Here is a 16,987-nt window from a genome sequence, read left to right as displayed (position 1 = left end):
ACCTGTGTGACAATGAAAACACCATATGCAACCAATCTGCAACTCAAGTATGCAAGTATGCTAATTGGCACGAATAATGTAAAGAAATTACATTAAAGGCGGAAAACTAAATACGCACACATGCACATTTCACGATTTTCCCCCTATGTCTGTTACGGAAAAGCTCAAGAGCTCAGGTTTATTCCAGGATCTGGAAAACAGTTCACTGATTACTGTCGTGAGACATTTATTCCACTGCTTGTTTTTTCAGATGTTTATATGTTTTTTATCTTAGATGTTAAACTCTCTCATCATCACACATCACAAAAGACAAACAACACACAGAACCACAGCAATGCAGGTTCGTGCATGCGCATGTTTGTTTCTTTTAGGCATCATAATTATGTGCTTTTATGTATGTTTGGGGTTAGTTCATCAGAAACGCTTCACACACAGACAGGCTTTCACTTTTGGGATCTGTCCTAATCTACTTTAGCGCACTTTTAAACAGGCGACAGTTACACACACCTAGCAACCGCATAAGAGTGTTATTAAGGTTCTTACATTACATCAGAGATTCTGAAATCCAGAAAACGTCCAACCTAAATAACAAAGAGCCAGAGAGGAGGTGTGTGTGTGAGAGAGAGAGCGAGGGAGAGAAGCAGAAAAACAGCAGAGCTTGTACATCATGAGATCATCCACATGCAAATGTTCTTATATGTCTGTGTGAGAGAGATTGTTTAATTACATGATTAAAGACTAGAAAGATTTGGCAGTAAAAATTATCTTTTTATCTCTTTGTCCTTCTGTCTCTCTCCATCTCTCTCTCTCTCATGCTAAGTTACAAATCAAAGCTCATTTGAACTGATAACGGTCTGAATTAAATTAAACAGCACACATTACGTTACATGTTATAGATGTACATGTGGTGATGGTTAAATTGTATTTCTTTATGCTTTGAAAAATCTGAAAGCTCAATATTTCTGTAGCTAAACTGGTATTGTGTTATAACAGCATGTGTGTTTGAATTCCACGGAACACATACGATTAAAAAAAATGTATTTCTTGAATGCAAGAATGAAGGTGCCTTAAATAAAAGTGTCTGCGAAATGCATAAATGTAAACCTCTGTCCAGTTTGAGTGTTTGGGTTATTAGAAATTAAGTGTTTATGCACCGTTAACATTTTTAAAACACCGATTACGAGTACTGATATTTCTTCTTGTGCTCACAGATACTGATGCCTGCACCTTTATTTTTTTTCTTGGTGAGGTGAACAATTTACAAGCACAACACATTGAGACTAATAAAATAGAATAGTTACATAGTTATAAACAATTCCACCATAACCACATTATGAAAAAATAAATAATTATATTGTCACCAACTTACAAACCACAAATTTCAGTCAGTTCTGTCAGTTGAGTCACATGAGGTATCAGTATTTGGTATCGGCGCATTTTTATGAGTATGAGTACATGAGCGGGGGGCACGGTGGCTTAGTGGTTAGCACGTTCGCCTCACACCTCCAGGGTTGGGGGTTCGATTCCCGCTTCCGACTTGTGTGTGTGTGGAGTTTGCATGTTCAGTAGATGAGTAGATGCAGTTAATAGAGTTACAGTGCCGTAGATGAGTAGATGCAGTTATTGAAGTTACAGTGCATTAGATTAGTAGATGCAGTTATTGAAGTTACAGTGCAGTAGATAAGTTAGTGCAGTTATTGAAGTTACAGTGCATTAGATGAGTAGATGCAGTTATTGAAGTTACAGTGCAGTAGATGAGTAGATGCAGTTATTGAAGTTACAGTGCAGTAGATGAGTAGATGCAGTTAATAGAGTTACAGTGCAGTAGATAAGTTAGTGCAGTTATTGAAGTTACAGTGCAGCAGATGAGTTAGTGCAGTTCATAGAGTTATAGTGCAGTAGATAAGTTAGTGCAGTTATTGAAGTTACAGTGCAGCAGATGAGTTATAGCAGTTATTGAAGTTACAGTGCAGTAGATAAGTTAGTTCAGTTAATAGAGTTACAGTGCAGTAGATGAGTTAGTGCAGTTCATAGAGTTACAGTGCAGTAGATGAGTTAGTGCAGTTATTGAAGTTACAGTGCAGTAGATAAGTTAGTTCAGTTAATAGAGTTACAGTGCAGTAGATGAGTTAGTGCAGTTCATAGAGTTACAGTGCAGTAGATGAGTTAGTGCAGTTATTGAAGTTACAGTGCAGTAGATGCAGTTCATAGAGTTACAGTGCAGTAGATGAGTTAGTGCAGTTCATAGAGTTACAGTGCAGTAGATGAGTTAGTGCAGTTATTGAAGTTACAGTGCAGTAGATGCAGTTCATAGAGTTACAGTGCAGTAGATGAGTTAGTGCAGTTATTGAAGTTACAGTGCAGTAGATGCAGTTCATAGAGTTACAGTGCAGTAGATGAGTTAGTGCAGTTCATAGAGTTACAGTGCAGTAGATGAGTTAGTGCAGTTATTGAAGTTACAGTGCAGTAGATGCAGTTCATAGAGTTACAGTGCAGTAGATGAGTTAGTGCAGTTATTGAAGTTACAGTGCAGTAGATGAGTTAATGCAGTTATGAAAGTAGTCCATTAGTGCAAATGAGCATTCAGTATAATATACCTGGTGTGCAAGTGAGCAGTATAGAGTGCAAATGATGCTATGTGTGTGTAAACAGTGTGTTTGTGTGTGTGCATGCAACAGATATTAATTAAATGCTTCCCGCACTGATTTACTGCAAATAGATCAAGTTCTGCTCTCATCTCTTGGTTTACCCCTCCCTCTCTCCTCCTCCTCCAGAACAAATGGAATATTGCAGCCGGTTTATCATTCCAGTGATGAGAGTGAATCTAAACTCACACACTGACCCCAGACCTGCAAGGTGAATATCACTCTGTTTCTCCTCTCGAGAGGAGAATTATTCTGAGAGATGTTGGGTCTCCTCCTTACTGATACCCCTTAACACACACACACACACATACAGACAGATAGTTCTCTCATCTTCTGCCAGGTTTATTTTATAATCCTACTAGTCAAAGATTTGGAAGAGAGTCATCTGCGTGCGTTCATCTGTGTGTGTGCATGCGAGTGTGTAGTTACGTGTGACTTTGCAACATTAAATTAACTCCCTGAAGAAAAAAGACTGAGATAAGATCATTTCAGTTTCTTGAGAGAAACTTTTAATGTATTAAATAATGCACACATAAATCATATGAGTAATGTGACTGTTATGATGATAATCAAAAAAAAATTTTTTTTTTCAACAGACACTAATGTAGATAAATAAAGAGATGAGAGAGCACCGCTTACGAATGACAGCTGAAAATGTGCTCGAGAGCTGAGAGGAGCCGGAAATGAGAACAAACCATCTCCATTCAGTGCTGGGGTTATGAAATACCGTCCCATAACACGCGTTCTAATCACTGTCACTGCCTCCTCGACATCTCAATAAACCGAAGACAGAGTCAGTCTGTCTCACTCGGATTGAGCTCTCTGTGTTGAATCAGAAGCCTCTCATAAAGCGTGTAACGGCAAGTTAGCGTGCCGCCCCTTCTGAAAAAGGGAACCCGGCGATGGCAAAAGCTTAAGGAACAAATAGAAGAAGAGAACATTGATAACATAAGGAAAGAAAAGAAAGAATGTTTCTCAGAGAGCATGCTGGGATATCTCAGTGGGGGGGTGGGACCAGAGGACGGGCGGGGGGGGTTGGGCCTGTTTAATTGATGGATGCTTTGTCGGGGGTTTGTGCATGATAATGAAGTCAGTTGTCGAAAACGTCATGTCGAGGCCTTTTTTAAGAAGGTGTATTGACAGAAAAGTTCAAAAACTTGTTTGGTTGTCAGAATAAGTATCTTGATGTCATTGTTGGGATATTTAAAATGACTATTCGTTTGATTGTTAACCTGGATGTGTTTTTCAAGTATGTGAAGTTTGTATGGGACATTTTAAGGAATGAAGTGTTGCCACATGAGTGTTTATTAAATGTGTTGATATCAGTAGTTTAGAAGAACAAACATCTTTCATCTTTTAGAGAAGAAATACCTTGAGACATATAATACTTAACATCATAAAATCATAATGTGACAAAAAAAGATGCAGGTTTTTGAGAGACAACATGCTTTGTAGGATTTCTGTGAATTAAAATGTGCAAACCAAAATACCCTACAAATGGAGAAAGGATGTTTGTTACAACAGTCAATCACAACAATACATTTTAAATCATGGAAACTTCTTATTTTCAAATTTGTCAAGAAATATACATATCATTGCTGTCCTTCTGGCACCTTGTATTTCCAAATTTTGCATAATGTGTTGTCGTAGTTTAGTTGACAAAAACTTATTAATACTTTTTATTGGTTATATATTTGCAAAACCCAGTGACTAACATAAAGGTGACTAATAATGATTTATGGCTTAATATATCACAACATATGTGTGATATATAATAAGTGGTCTCAGAAGGATAGCTGCAATATAGTCATTTTAGCAAATGCTAATAAAAGTGTGAGTCAATAAACTACACTCATTTTAAATATTCAGTTGGTTTAAGCTCAATTTATGATTTATTTGTTTGCCATTTTCTATATACACTCTCAAAATGGTAGGTTATTTCCAACCCAGTGTTGGGTCAAAAAAGAACGAACCCAACTTTTGGGTTAATTTAACCCCAAAAATGGTTTATGTATGACCCACCAATCAGTTAAAACAACCCACCATAGGTTAATTTCCAATCCAACGGTTGGATTAGTCCTTTTTTTACCCAAATAACCCAGCATTTTTAGAGTGTACTCTAAAATCATCTCACAAAGTCCTTCATCCCAAGTAACTCCTAAAAACTCCCTGAGAGTACAGAGGGAAACATTTCTTATATGCTACAAAGCCACAAATAGTCAATGTTTATGGACACCTGTCAGAATGCGCTCATTCCAAAGTACCACGTGTGCGTGTTTGTGTGGGATCATGAGGTGAGGTAAGAAGGTCTGCGGCGTTTAAACTCATATTACGGGTCGGTTTCTTTTCGTGACTATGTAACATGAAGTTGTGTGTGTGTAACATCTACATATTTATGAAGGTATGTTGATTTAGTGCCGTAAGTGTGTGTGTGCGGGTGATTTAGTGGTCAGGTCATGGGCAGGTGAGACCCTTCTCCGAGTAAGATGAGTCAGACAGGTGCAGTTTGTATAGAGTGGTTGTCTTTGACACAGCAGGGTATGTTTGTGCGCTTGAAAAGGAGGAATGTGTTTTGATAAAGATAGCTGTAAAAAGAGTAAACCTGTCACTTGCCTGTCTACACACACATCTGGAATATTTGTAGATAACGACACGTAAATGACATTACAAGGAAAACTAAAATTACACATTTGACTAATATATTTTCAGACTCTTGACATTAACTTAATTATTCCCACACATGCAAACACACACACTCGACCGGGTCAGAGCAACAAGCAGATTGAAGTTAAGAGATATTTTTGAAGTTCAGCTGCGAGATGACCTCGGCATGTTTTTTCTCAACGTGCATTTGTGTTCTGATTTCAAATCAGTTCATAATGATATAATGACATAATGGCATAATGGGGGTCATGCGTTTCCACTGAGGGACCAAGTGACATCTCAGCACATAGAGAAACGGAGGAGCCAGAAGCTGCTGGATTCAATTAGTGGTAAACACTCAAGAGTGTGTATGATTTAACCCTATCATATGAGACTACTGTAACTGTATGCTCAAATATATACACACTCAACCAAACACACATGTCCACACCTGAACAAACATACACAAGAGTCTTTTTCAGGCATGCTGACCTTTTCGATGACCTTCAAGGCTATATTTGGATGTCTGGACATTGTCCTTCCTCTGCAAGACCTTAATAACACCAACCCTAATGGCCTTATACACACCCACATACTTTACAGACACAATTATACAACCACACACACTTAAGAAGGCAGAATAATGACCTCAAGATGTTTTACTTTCCTCTTTTGGTTTGTTGGTTTTAGTAATATTTTGCATTTTTACTGTTGTGTGTGGGTTATTCACTCCAGATCTCCATATATTTCCGACCCTGCCTGTAAAAACAGCTAAAGTCATTTTGTGATTTCCTGTATCTGGATTTCTACAAAACAATAATTCTACATAATGTCAAGAACATTGTGTAAAAAATATAACTTTGACATATTTAATGCTGACTGAGAAAGGTCACGTCAAAGATTAAAATCATATTGAAATAATTAAACTTTGATGCTCATTATCTCAAAATTAACACAGTTTACAGTTTTTACAGACATGTGATAAAATGCATTTTAAAAGTAAATAAAAAAAAACATAACAATACATAAATAAAAACAAATAACTTGAAACCACAATTTTGATTACTTAAGTAACAAAAAAAATGTTTTTCCTCAATTAAAAGAACACAACAATACCTTCTTATTTATCTTTGTCAGGCACACAGATGAAGTTTTGATGAAATCGTCAGTCACTCCCAGATATTTTAACAGCTAATTCCAGATTAGCATGCAAATGTCAGTCTGTGTAATGAGAGGAACAGCTTAGTGCTACCACATCATTAGGCTTACTATCTCTGTTCATGTCACTCTTCTTCTCTCTCATACACACAGTTGAATCCTAAACAGTTTACTTTTACTTTAGCATTAAAATGGCTTATACTTTACTGGTGATAAGAACGTGCATACCTGTTACGAGTATGTAACAAAACTGAAGAAGTGGTGCCACAGACCTACTTGTTACACTCTGTTACACTATAAAAAATGCTGGGTTATTTGTTGGGCCAAAATTTATCACTGGGTTAAATTAACCTAGAAAATGGGATATTTGACCCAACATTGGTTTAAAAGAACACAGCAAATTGGGCTGAAACAACACAGCACAGAATGTTTTAGGGTGTAAATGTTAGTATTCGGCCTTTTATTTAATTTCATTTCAATCACATATTCATTATTAATGGCCATTTTGGTTTAAAGAGATAATCCACCCAAAAATGAAAATGTTGTTAAATAACGCAATTCTGTGTTCTGCTGAACACAAAGAAAGATTTGACTACAATTAAAATGGTTGTCAAAGGTGCCCCAGAACTATTCGGTTTCCTCAATTCTTAAAAATATCTCATTTTGTGTTTAACAGAAAAAAACAAGAATTCTTTCTACTATGGTAGTCAATGGTGCACCAGAAATCTCAGTTGCTAACATTCTTTCAAATATCTTTCTCTTCAAAGAAACAAAGAAACTTATACAGGTTTGAAACAACTTGAGGGTTAGTAATTCATGACAGAATTTTAGTTTTTGGCTAAACTACCCCTTTAAGCATTATGGAAAGTAAAACAAAAACCTTCTAGTTCTGAATTCTGAAACATTACCCCTACACATGGATGCATTTGCTAAAAACAACTGCAAATATTGTGCCACACAGACAGCTTCAAAAAACCTTTTTAATGTACTTTGACTCGTGGTTAAATAAACCAACATGTACAGAAATCAAATAAGTTACTGCTCACAATGGGAACACATCTGTGCAGACAGGGAAAGAAAGAAAGAGAGAGAGAGAGAGACTGCGATTAATTAAACGGGCCGAGTCAAACTGTAGTTGTCACAGTGATGTTCAGTGAGATATCAAAGGTCATGACCGGGTCCATAACATTCCCTCTCACTCCCTTTCCTCTGGTGTCCTCCTACTATTTCAGAGATCCACCTTTCAAAATCCTCCCTCCTCCCCCCATCTCTGTCCTTGGTGAGTGGTGAGGCATGACACTGTGTATTTGACCTCAACAGAAGTATTTTATGAGTTTAATAATTGAATTACTTCATCCTCCCACGCCCCGCATTCATTATGCTGATAATTATGTTACACTATCAAAAAGGAAAGGATGATAAACTCCTCGAGGAAGAATTAGATGAAAACACAGCCAGGGAAGGTTAAAACAGATCTACCATCAAACCTACAATAAGAATAAAACTACATTAACTGTGTGTGTGTACTTGAAATCCTCCCTGTGTGGAACAAATATCTACTTTACAAATAATACAATAGTCTGAAAATATCACATGAACCTATATCACACTTGTGACTCTTCATTCTGTGCTAAACACATTAATGAATCATTCTGATATAAATTTGGCTCGTTCACAGGAAGGAAACCAATCAGATTGCTTCTTTCTTTTAGCCTTCCGTTACCATTGATTGGATGGATATAAATACCCACCTTATGACCTCAGCTTCGCCCTCACAGGGTCAAGCACAGAATCCAGCATATCACAAGTGGGAAGATGAAAGCTATATAGCCGAAATTGACAACAAAGCATTTTAAGCACATCTATGAGAAATGGCATTTTCATACCGCCGCTTTGCTAACTGGCATGGATTAAAGTTGAGTGTTAACAGCGGCGGTCGCCTGAAGCAAGTTTGTTAACCTCTTCCAGCGGTTGCTGGGCACTTTATTCAAGACTTCAAAGTGATTCTTACTCATTAAATGTTTATGGGCCATTCTTCTGTTAGAGGAACTTTTAAATAATATAGAAATATACTAGTTTTAAATAATAGATTATAACAGCTCTAAACTTCTGTTGCATTAAAATTGCCAAAATATATTTATTTCAGGTTTCTTTCTCTTCCCATATAAATATGAAATCCTACTTTGCTTTTTTGCATCTTTGTATATTTTTATTTAATTTTGGATTCAATTGAACAATATGATTTTGAATAGCGAACTTTGGTGATAAACTTAAACTTAAAGAAATTATATTCTAGATTTACATTTCAGATAACATTTATTTTAAATTACCAATATGTTAAATACGGAAGTAGTCTATTTGTTTAGTGTAAAATATTTGACTGGTACTTAACTAGTTGTGTTAGTAATTTCTTCAAGAACTTGTAAATCAAATCCACAGCATGACAAATTATTACCGAAGTTCATATGAAACTTAATCACAGCATTAATCAGAATGTATTAAAATTAATGAAACTTCCATGAGCGCTTATATTTTACTTCATTTTAGTCAAATTTTACTAAATTTGTTATGGCTGTTCATAGTAAAAGTAATACTGATATCAAAATATAAAAATTGTTCCACAAATTACAAATATAAGTGTGATCAGTTTTTTTACATTAAGAATTGATGAAGTCATAACAGAGCAGTATACATCCAACCATACAAAGTACATTTAGATGTAGACTTTAGCAACATGAAATAGCAAGATTGATAGCTACACAGGTGATAAAGAAAGAGAAATGGACAGTACTTAAAAAAAGAAAGAAAACACAGCCATTTTGTCCTCTTAAAAAGGAGGGAGTGTGTCCTGGGATGGGCAGTAGTAAATAATGTCTGACCAGGCAGACAGCAGTAGATAAAGTGTCTTTATCTGGACAGAGGAATTCTTGTGTTTGAACACACACTAACACACACTATACATGTTCCCACAATGTCACACACACTCCTACCTGTCACTCAGAATGATTGATGTGTACTCTGGCACTCCCAGGCCTTTGATAGGGAGGGGAAGAGGCGGGGCAGTGGGAGGGGGCGGGATCAATCACTGACATCTGTCCCTTCATTTCTGAAGAACAAGAGAAATAGACACAGGCACAAGTTTTCATGTATTTCATTCAAATTAAAAAAATGCATGCATGACTCAAAAGTGTTGTAGCATTTGACCTTCTTTGCGGGTTACACGTGCATCTCAGAGGCAAAATTACAACGACAAAAAAAGAGGAGATAAAGGTGAACAACTTTTTCTACCCTTTCTCACAAAAAATATATGGTCACACAAACACCCCTAAATCCACAGCTGAGAGGCTGTTCGGCTCCATTTACTTACACACTGTGCCACTTAGATACGCTTAACTGCACACACTAATGAATACATACAAGCTTGCACACACACACACTCACACACACACACACTATGAACAGAGTGGGGTTAATGAGCGACAGGGTCCTTTGCTTGCTTGGCACCTTTAAGCTTGTGAACATAATTGGCTTGTATTGTATTTCAGTCTTGTTAGAGCAGAAATCTCAGACACAATACCATTTAGTGCACTCCTAAAAAATCTGGGCAGTTCTATTAAATAGAAATGCATTATACAAATTTTTAAAGTTCACTGTTTATATATTCAGTGCTGCCAATGTCTGTGCGGTCAAAAAGTCTAGACATTCCTAAATATGCCATTAACTATTTTTGTATTAAAATGTTTAAATTCTCAATATTATTATGGCCATTAAAAACATTGTTTTGCTGAAAGGGCATATTTTGAACATCACCAAATCTTTCGATGAGCGATGTTTTCAAAACATGACTGTATTAGTGAGGGTAAATGTTGAGTGAGTGATGTTAACATTTTTATGGATATGGGAGATTTGGACACTGTCATCTTGCATCGCTCGAATGTGCACGCACGCACACACTCGCACTACACACACACACAAAAACCATTTGAAGAGTTCACGGCCGGTATGGTGAGGTCAGAAATGAATGACAGGTGCTAAAGAAACAGGACAGTCGTTGAGCCTCAAGTTACAGAAGTCTCACACTCACACATGTACTCATGTGTACACACACTCGCAGACAAACTCATTAAAACATTCACACAAAGACGAAAATACACACTGAAATATATTCTTTTACACAGTGAAACCTCTCTAGTGTGAACTTAAATCGTTGCGCAGCACACGCATAAAACATCACAGTTGTCTATAATGTGAAAAGAGGGGATGATGTAATTGAGATGGCTCTTTACGTACCTCTCCAAGACACACACCCATTGCTAATAACATCAGATTCTTTCATGATAATATCTAATCTATCACAGAGTATAGCTGCAGGCAAAACTACAGACACATACAGAATAGAACAGAGAGAGAGACAAAATGGGAGACAATTGGGATTGATGATCGGACATCTCGCTGCCGTGTATTGGGACACAGTTACTTACGTCAGTTCAACTTAATGTCAGTGAGCTGCAACCATAATGACACAAATATACATACAGATTGTTATGCAAAATATTTGACTTGATTCACTGTTTGAGAGAGATAAACTGAGAAAGAGAGACATACATTCAATTACAAAGGAATTCTGGATAATTGTGTGTTGATAGCAGTTTTCCGCTTTTTCTTGCGTGTGTGTGCTCTTATATGCACTCATTTGTTTATTCATGCTCAGTGCAGTCAGTCTGCGCTTCAGAGAGCTTTTAGAAGGCAGAACTAATAGATTTATAATGATCAATGAAGAGCGTTTCATCATGTACTCTCATTAAGCATGAAACACACATTCATCTATTCTGATATTTCGTTACTAGAAAGAAGATATTTGCAAGGGCAGCCTAAGAAAACAAAGAAACACATTTACACGTTCCAATCAGACCAACTAAATGATAACATATATTTAAAAATGTAACAACATATCTGTTTTAATCAGACACTGAATTCTGGATTAATATTTACTACTTGTAAAATTTATATAAAAAATGTTAGTTGCATGAAACCTTTTTTTTGTTGCGTACTCATTGACAAGTCACACTTGAATGGAACTTTTATATTTAAAACTGTTAGCATAACAATCGTTACTACAAAGATTGGACTTGTATAGAGACCTTAGATACTTTTACTTACAGAACATATGGTAATTATAGTATTATAATTCAAATAAAATTACCAATTTTTTTACTTGAAGTTACATTTGACATACTTCCCTCTAGCTGTTCCAGTTCTTGGCCACCGTTGACTACCGTAAAACAAATTACAATGGAAGTCAAAAGTGCTCCAACTGTTTTCTTTCCTACATTCTTAAGAAAATCTTCTTTTGTGTTCAACAGAACAAAGAAATTTATAAGACATTTGGCCAAGGACTGTTATTGCTCGCATTCTTCCAAATATCTTTCTCTGTGTTCATAAGAACAAAGAAATTCATACAGAGGGTGATGATGATAGGATTTTCAATTTATCGGTTAACAGTTCCTTTAACTTCTGACATAAATGTGAAATAAATTGATTGTATTTTTGAGTTTATTTATTTTATTTTGAAGTATCCCTTTAAATCATGTATCCTATTTATGTTAATTGTCAATCTAAGTTATAATGTTTTTCATTGCATAAATATAATCCTTCACTCATTTCCTTATGTGCCACAATCTGCTGTTTGACGTTTTTCAAGATTTTTTTCACTAACAGTATTTACAAGGAAACCATAAATAGAGCAAATTATGCTATAACTTGGGAAAAATGACTGGAGGGTTTGCATGTGAGTTTAGCCATGACCCAATTCAACAAAAATCTTCCTTTTGAGATGTTAAACAACTCCCAGGCCAACTCTGCATCAGAACTGAATTCAGAACTGGGGTTAAAGAATAACCTGCAAAGAGGTTAAAGGTTATTGATCGGTGATTGATCGTAATCCTGTCATGTTAAATGGACTATGTAAGTGCAGCGTGGAGTCCATTAGAAATACATTATTCAAGAGTGAGGAAAGACGATCAAACCTAAGACACGGACACCCGTTCAATGACATGAAATCAATACTGGATCCATTTGCCGAACATAATGGGTTGCTTAAACAATCATTACGGGCACTTAACACCACTTTTACGTATTATTCGATAAAGGCAACATACTGTACGTAGATATGTATGTTTGACTGTATTATTGAGGACAATTTTTTGACTTCTATTAACTTAATCACACCTGTTACATTATTGGATTAAAAAAATCTGGTCAAACAAAAGACACACCATTAAGATTAGTCCGCACCACTCATAAAGTTCCCTTAGTCCTTATTTTCCTCCCTCGCAAGTGCAACCAATCCACTTGTGGGCACACACACAAATTCTCTCTCTCTCTCTCTCTCTCTCTCTCTCTCAAACCTGGTGTATAGGAACAAAGGCAGTAATATGTGTGTGTAAGCACCACTGTCAGGGTGGAAATGAAGATCCGTCACAGTCGCCACCACAATTTCACGCCAAGTTTACCGGTTCAGACACGCACGCACACACTCACAAACACGCACTTATTCAAACATACTGAGACACTGAAGTTTTCCAAGCCCACTGCTCACCGTGACAACCAGATCATCTGCTTATGGCCACATTCCCAGATACACATGCTTTTAGAAGACTGGCACACTGTATGTTGGTACATGCTTGTGTGTAGGTGTCACCGTTTTTGCCTGTGCAACATTTACAAGTGTTTTTCAACTCCGTCTGTATGTGGGAGTGTGATGCTTTTTTGCTCAGTGCAAATGTTTTTTTGTGATTACTATGTTCTACTGAGTGTGTGTTGAGCTGGGCCTATCAGGGGGCTTTCTGGGTGGGGCCCATTGGATTGTCATTCATGATTCCCTACTGACTGAGTGTGGGAGAGAGAGAAGTGTGTGTGCTGGGGTGGGGGGTGTGTGTGAAATTGGTCTATTATCTGGCTGAATATTCCATCAACACCCTCCTGAGTTCCTCCATAACATCCATTCCTCCACCCTATCACACACACACATGACAGTATTCTAAAGCACTGTTTAATTAATCTACTGTATTTTGGACCAAACCCAAATAATGCCCTCTCGATGCACAAAAGGTAGGAAGGAAAAGAAAGAGGGTGGAATGTTGTTAAACCCCCCTCACAACCCAAACTACGTCCGATCCTTATTAACACCTGCCTTCTTTTTGTCTTGTAAGAAATGCTTATTTTAAAAATGCATTCGTTGCACAGATGTGTGAATATACATTAACTGTATGTTTGTACCACACACATTGTGCTCTGAATGCTGGGAATCTTTTATATTTAGTTTGAAAATGGGAAAAGTAAACATTACAAAATAACAAAAAAGTAAACATTATAGCCAGTATGCTTTTTTGTGGGAAATTAAATGAACGTAATTGTCATGAATTGCAGTGAAAGGTCTTAATAAAGCGTTTTTCATGAGAACGTTTTTTGGCTTCAAAAACATCTGTGTTTACCTAACATGTGATGTCAGATCCAACACGTAATCTAAATGATTTTGAAATATTACAATGAAAGATAAACAAATCAAACACATGTAACTGTATGGTACAAATGCAAGTGCAAAGTGTGGACATATTAGTGAGGAACTGTTGACAAATGCACTGCAGTAATTACAACTTGTCGATGTATATGTGTGTCTGTGTGTGTGGCTTTGGTCTTTCTGAGCTCGCTGAAACATATCTTTTTCATTTCTGCCAAATGCTACTGAAATTAAAATAATCTCAGATAAACATAAAAACATATGCAAAACTACCAGAAAGTGGTAGTTTAAACTCAAACTCAAGTCTTAAACTCAAAGTTGCATAGAAGGATATAGCACTAAGTAGTGGTGTAGTAAGAAATGGTCAGGTTTTAGAGCTTGAGGGAAAGGACATGCACAAATAACACACAAATCTGGAGACAAGTAAGGAGTAAAAACAGATAAAAGCAGCATGTCTCCAAAACTCCAATAACTTTTACATTCAGACACCAGCAAACTAAAATCCGTCTCAGAACAGACACTGCCCTTTCTCCCAGTGCGGATGAGTTCTTTAAACAGATCACACGGCTCCACATATATCATTTCTAAATATGTGCTCGGCCTTTCAGACCTGATTTAAATGTGGGCAATGAATAAACTGACATTTCACACAGAAGAGCTCCAGAAGAAAAAAGCTAAAGCACACTTATGTTATCTAAACACACACCGTAGAATGAACCCTCCTCGAGACATATGTCCTTCTCAAGAACCACACACATTGGTGGTATTGTAGAATGAAACGGCACCATATGTCACTCAGAATATCTCACTCAGGAAGAAGCACACACAAATGAATTAAAAAATTTACAGATTGGATTGCCAAAACATATGTGCAATTTAAATGATAAAGAATTGAACACATCTAAACTGACCCTGAATTATTGTTTTAAGTATATAGCAATGTGTGCATTATTTGTTAAACGGATTGTACTATATTATAAGGTTAAACTTATTTAAAAAAGCTAAAAGGAAATAATTTTGAGATGGAGGCGGCGTGGGCTGATTTTAACAACCGATAGGGGGCGGTATTGACTACTGAAAGGAGTAGCGTTATCATTGTTTGACCATCAAATATCATTAGTGTCACTCTCTTGGATGTCTTTGGGATAATGATGCTAAATCTGTTATTAAACATACTGCGAATACCCGTGTTTTTAGCTGTGATTGTGATGCCTTATGAATTCAAACACATTTTAAATCCGACTTCAGTTTTTAAATTAACTTTTCTGATATTCATATTTTGGCGGATATAATGCGCAAAACGGAGTAGCCTAAGCGAAAATATATCACAGACTAAAGACATATAGACTAATCATTAATTAACAGTGAAACTAATAAAAAAAAGCATACAACATGTGCAAATGACTGGTTATAGTTTATATTTAAAGCACAGGTTGCGTGTTAACTTCTCATCTGAAAAACTCGCTACACATTTGTTATAAAAATCGCGTTTCGTATCTCAACTTCTCCGAAACTGGCCGTGCGTCTGTGCATGTTGAGACGTCACCTTAAATACACACTGTGATTGGTCCTTTTCCGAGTTGGGCGGGGTTTTCCAGCTCGGTGGGAGTGGAGGTGATGGATCTCGAGCCACTGCGTTGTGTACGGTGTACGGGACTGACTGTGGACGCACCGGATCCGCGGCCAACAACTTCAAACAACACCCAACACTGGAAGACGCTCCATTAACTCCCTGAAAAAGCACCGAGCTGCTGGAGTTTCCCCATCTGTTTATATTATCGGGATGGAATCGCTCGCTCCTTCAGGCACAGCTACCAGGAGCGGACAGTAGCCGATATCCCGTCTATCAAAGGGAAGCCTTGAAACGCCGTGGCGAAATCTCCAACCAACTGAAACAATCGAAGAAGCCGCAGAGCTAGTTTTCTTTTAACGCGCTTTTCCCCCCACCGAACAGGCAAATGGAGCCGGACAGGTATTTTGGCAGTCCTGTGACTGAAAGTTAAGCGTTGTTCTTGGTCACTTTGAACATGGATATTGGTCTATAAATTTCAGATAAGAAGTCTTATCGTGTACTACCTCGGGATTTACGAGCATCTCCATGAACTAGGATCAAAAGCGTAAGGAGTCTAATTTTAAATCTGACACATGATCAGGACCGGATTTGTGCGCCAACCCGAACCCAACGTGGGTCTGACGGTCGTAAGCAGGGAAAGACCCGTTTACCTGGCTGAACGTCACTCAGAATCAGGCGTGATTTGACCTTTTTTAAGGTCAGCATTAAAAAAATTAACAAATAGATGAAAACAAGGTGCACACAAGCACACGCTGGCACAGAAGCCGTCGTGCCACATTGCGAGACACCTTCTTCCTCCAGGCGACACACGTAAAAATTGGGATCTGGAAGTTTAACATGGAGACCCTCCGCCGGGACGCCTGACCTGCACGCCACTCTGTTGAATGTGGTTCGGGAATCCGGAGTACAGTCGATCGAAAGGATCTTATCTTCTTGCGGGGTCGTGTCTCTCCGTGCACCGTGTAAGATGGCTGGAAGTGACGGCTCGTGGAAATATTATCTCTGGATTGTGACACTCATGTGCAGATACGCGTTACCCGCAGCCAAATCATTGGAGTCGGTCGTGTGGAATTCACAAAATTTTAAGTAAGTGATTGTGCGCGTTTGATTTTGTTATCGATTGGAAAGAGCGCGCGCTATATAATCGTTACATATTAGTCATCCAAGTTGTCTTGTTCACACAACAGACACGTTAACGCATTGGGGTCTCGAGAGCTCCGTGGGGTCCCTGGTAAGATTAAACGAACCGCGCGTTCGTGTTGGGGTTCATCTCGATCTCGGTATGACCGCGCAAGTGCGCTCGGGGATACAAGACACAGCTGTCATACACCACCATAAAACCTCTCGAGCAATTGTAAATCGAGAAACTAGTATTGCAAGTACAACTTAGTTAATGGTTGATACGAAAAACATAATTTAAGAACAGTTCGGATAAATAGTTCAAAGTCT

The 16,987-nt window shown here is 37.6% G+C and overlaps 1 protein-coding gene across 1 annotated transcript in view; it reads left to right on the top strand.

The window, feature by feature from the left end:
* The first annotated feature begins 15,594 nt into the window (after positions 1–15,594).
* efnb1 (ephrin-B1) overlaps positions 15,595–16,987 on the top strand; it is a 35,546-nt gene continuing 34,153 nt past the window's right edge. Inside the window, exon 1 of the mRNA XM_056745767.1 lies at positions 15,595–16,624. Coding sequence (XP_056601745.1) covers positions 16,506–16,624 — 119 coding nt within the window. The 5' untranslated portion in view covers positions 15,595–16,505. The remainder of the gene's footprint in view (positions 16,625–16,987) is intronic.

The sequence above is a fragment of the Triplophysa dalaica genome, chromosome 4, assembly GCF_015846415.1.
Source record: "Triplophysa dalaica isolate WHDGS20190420 chromosome 4, ASM1584641v1, whole genome shotgun sequence".
Classification (NCBI taxonomy): Eukaryota; Metazoa; Chordata; class Actinopteri; order Cypriniformes; family Nemacheilidae; genus Triplophysa; species Triplophysa dalaica.
This window is presented reverse-complemented; position numbering and strand designations above follow the sequence as displayed.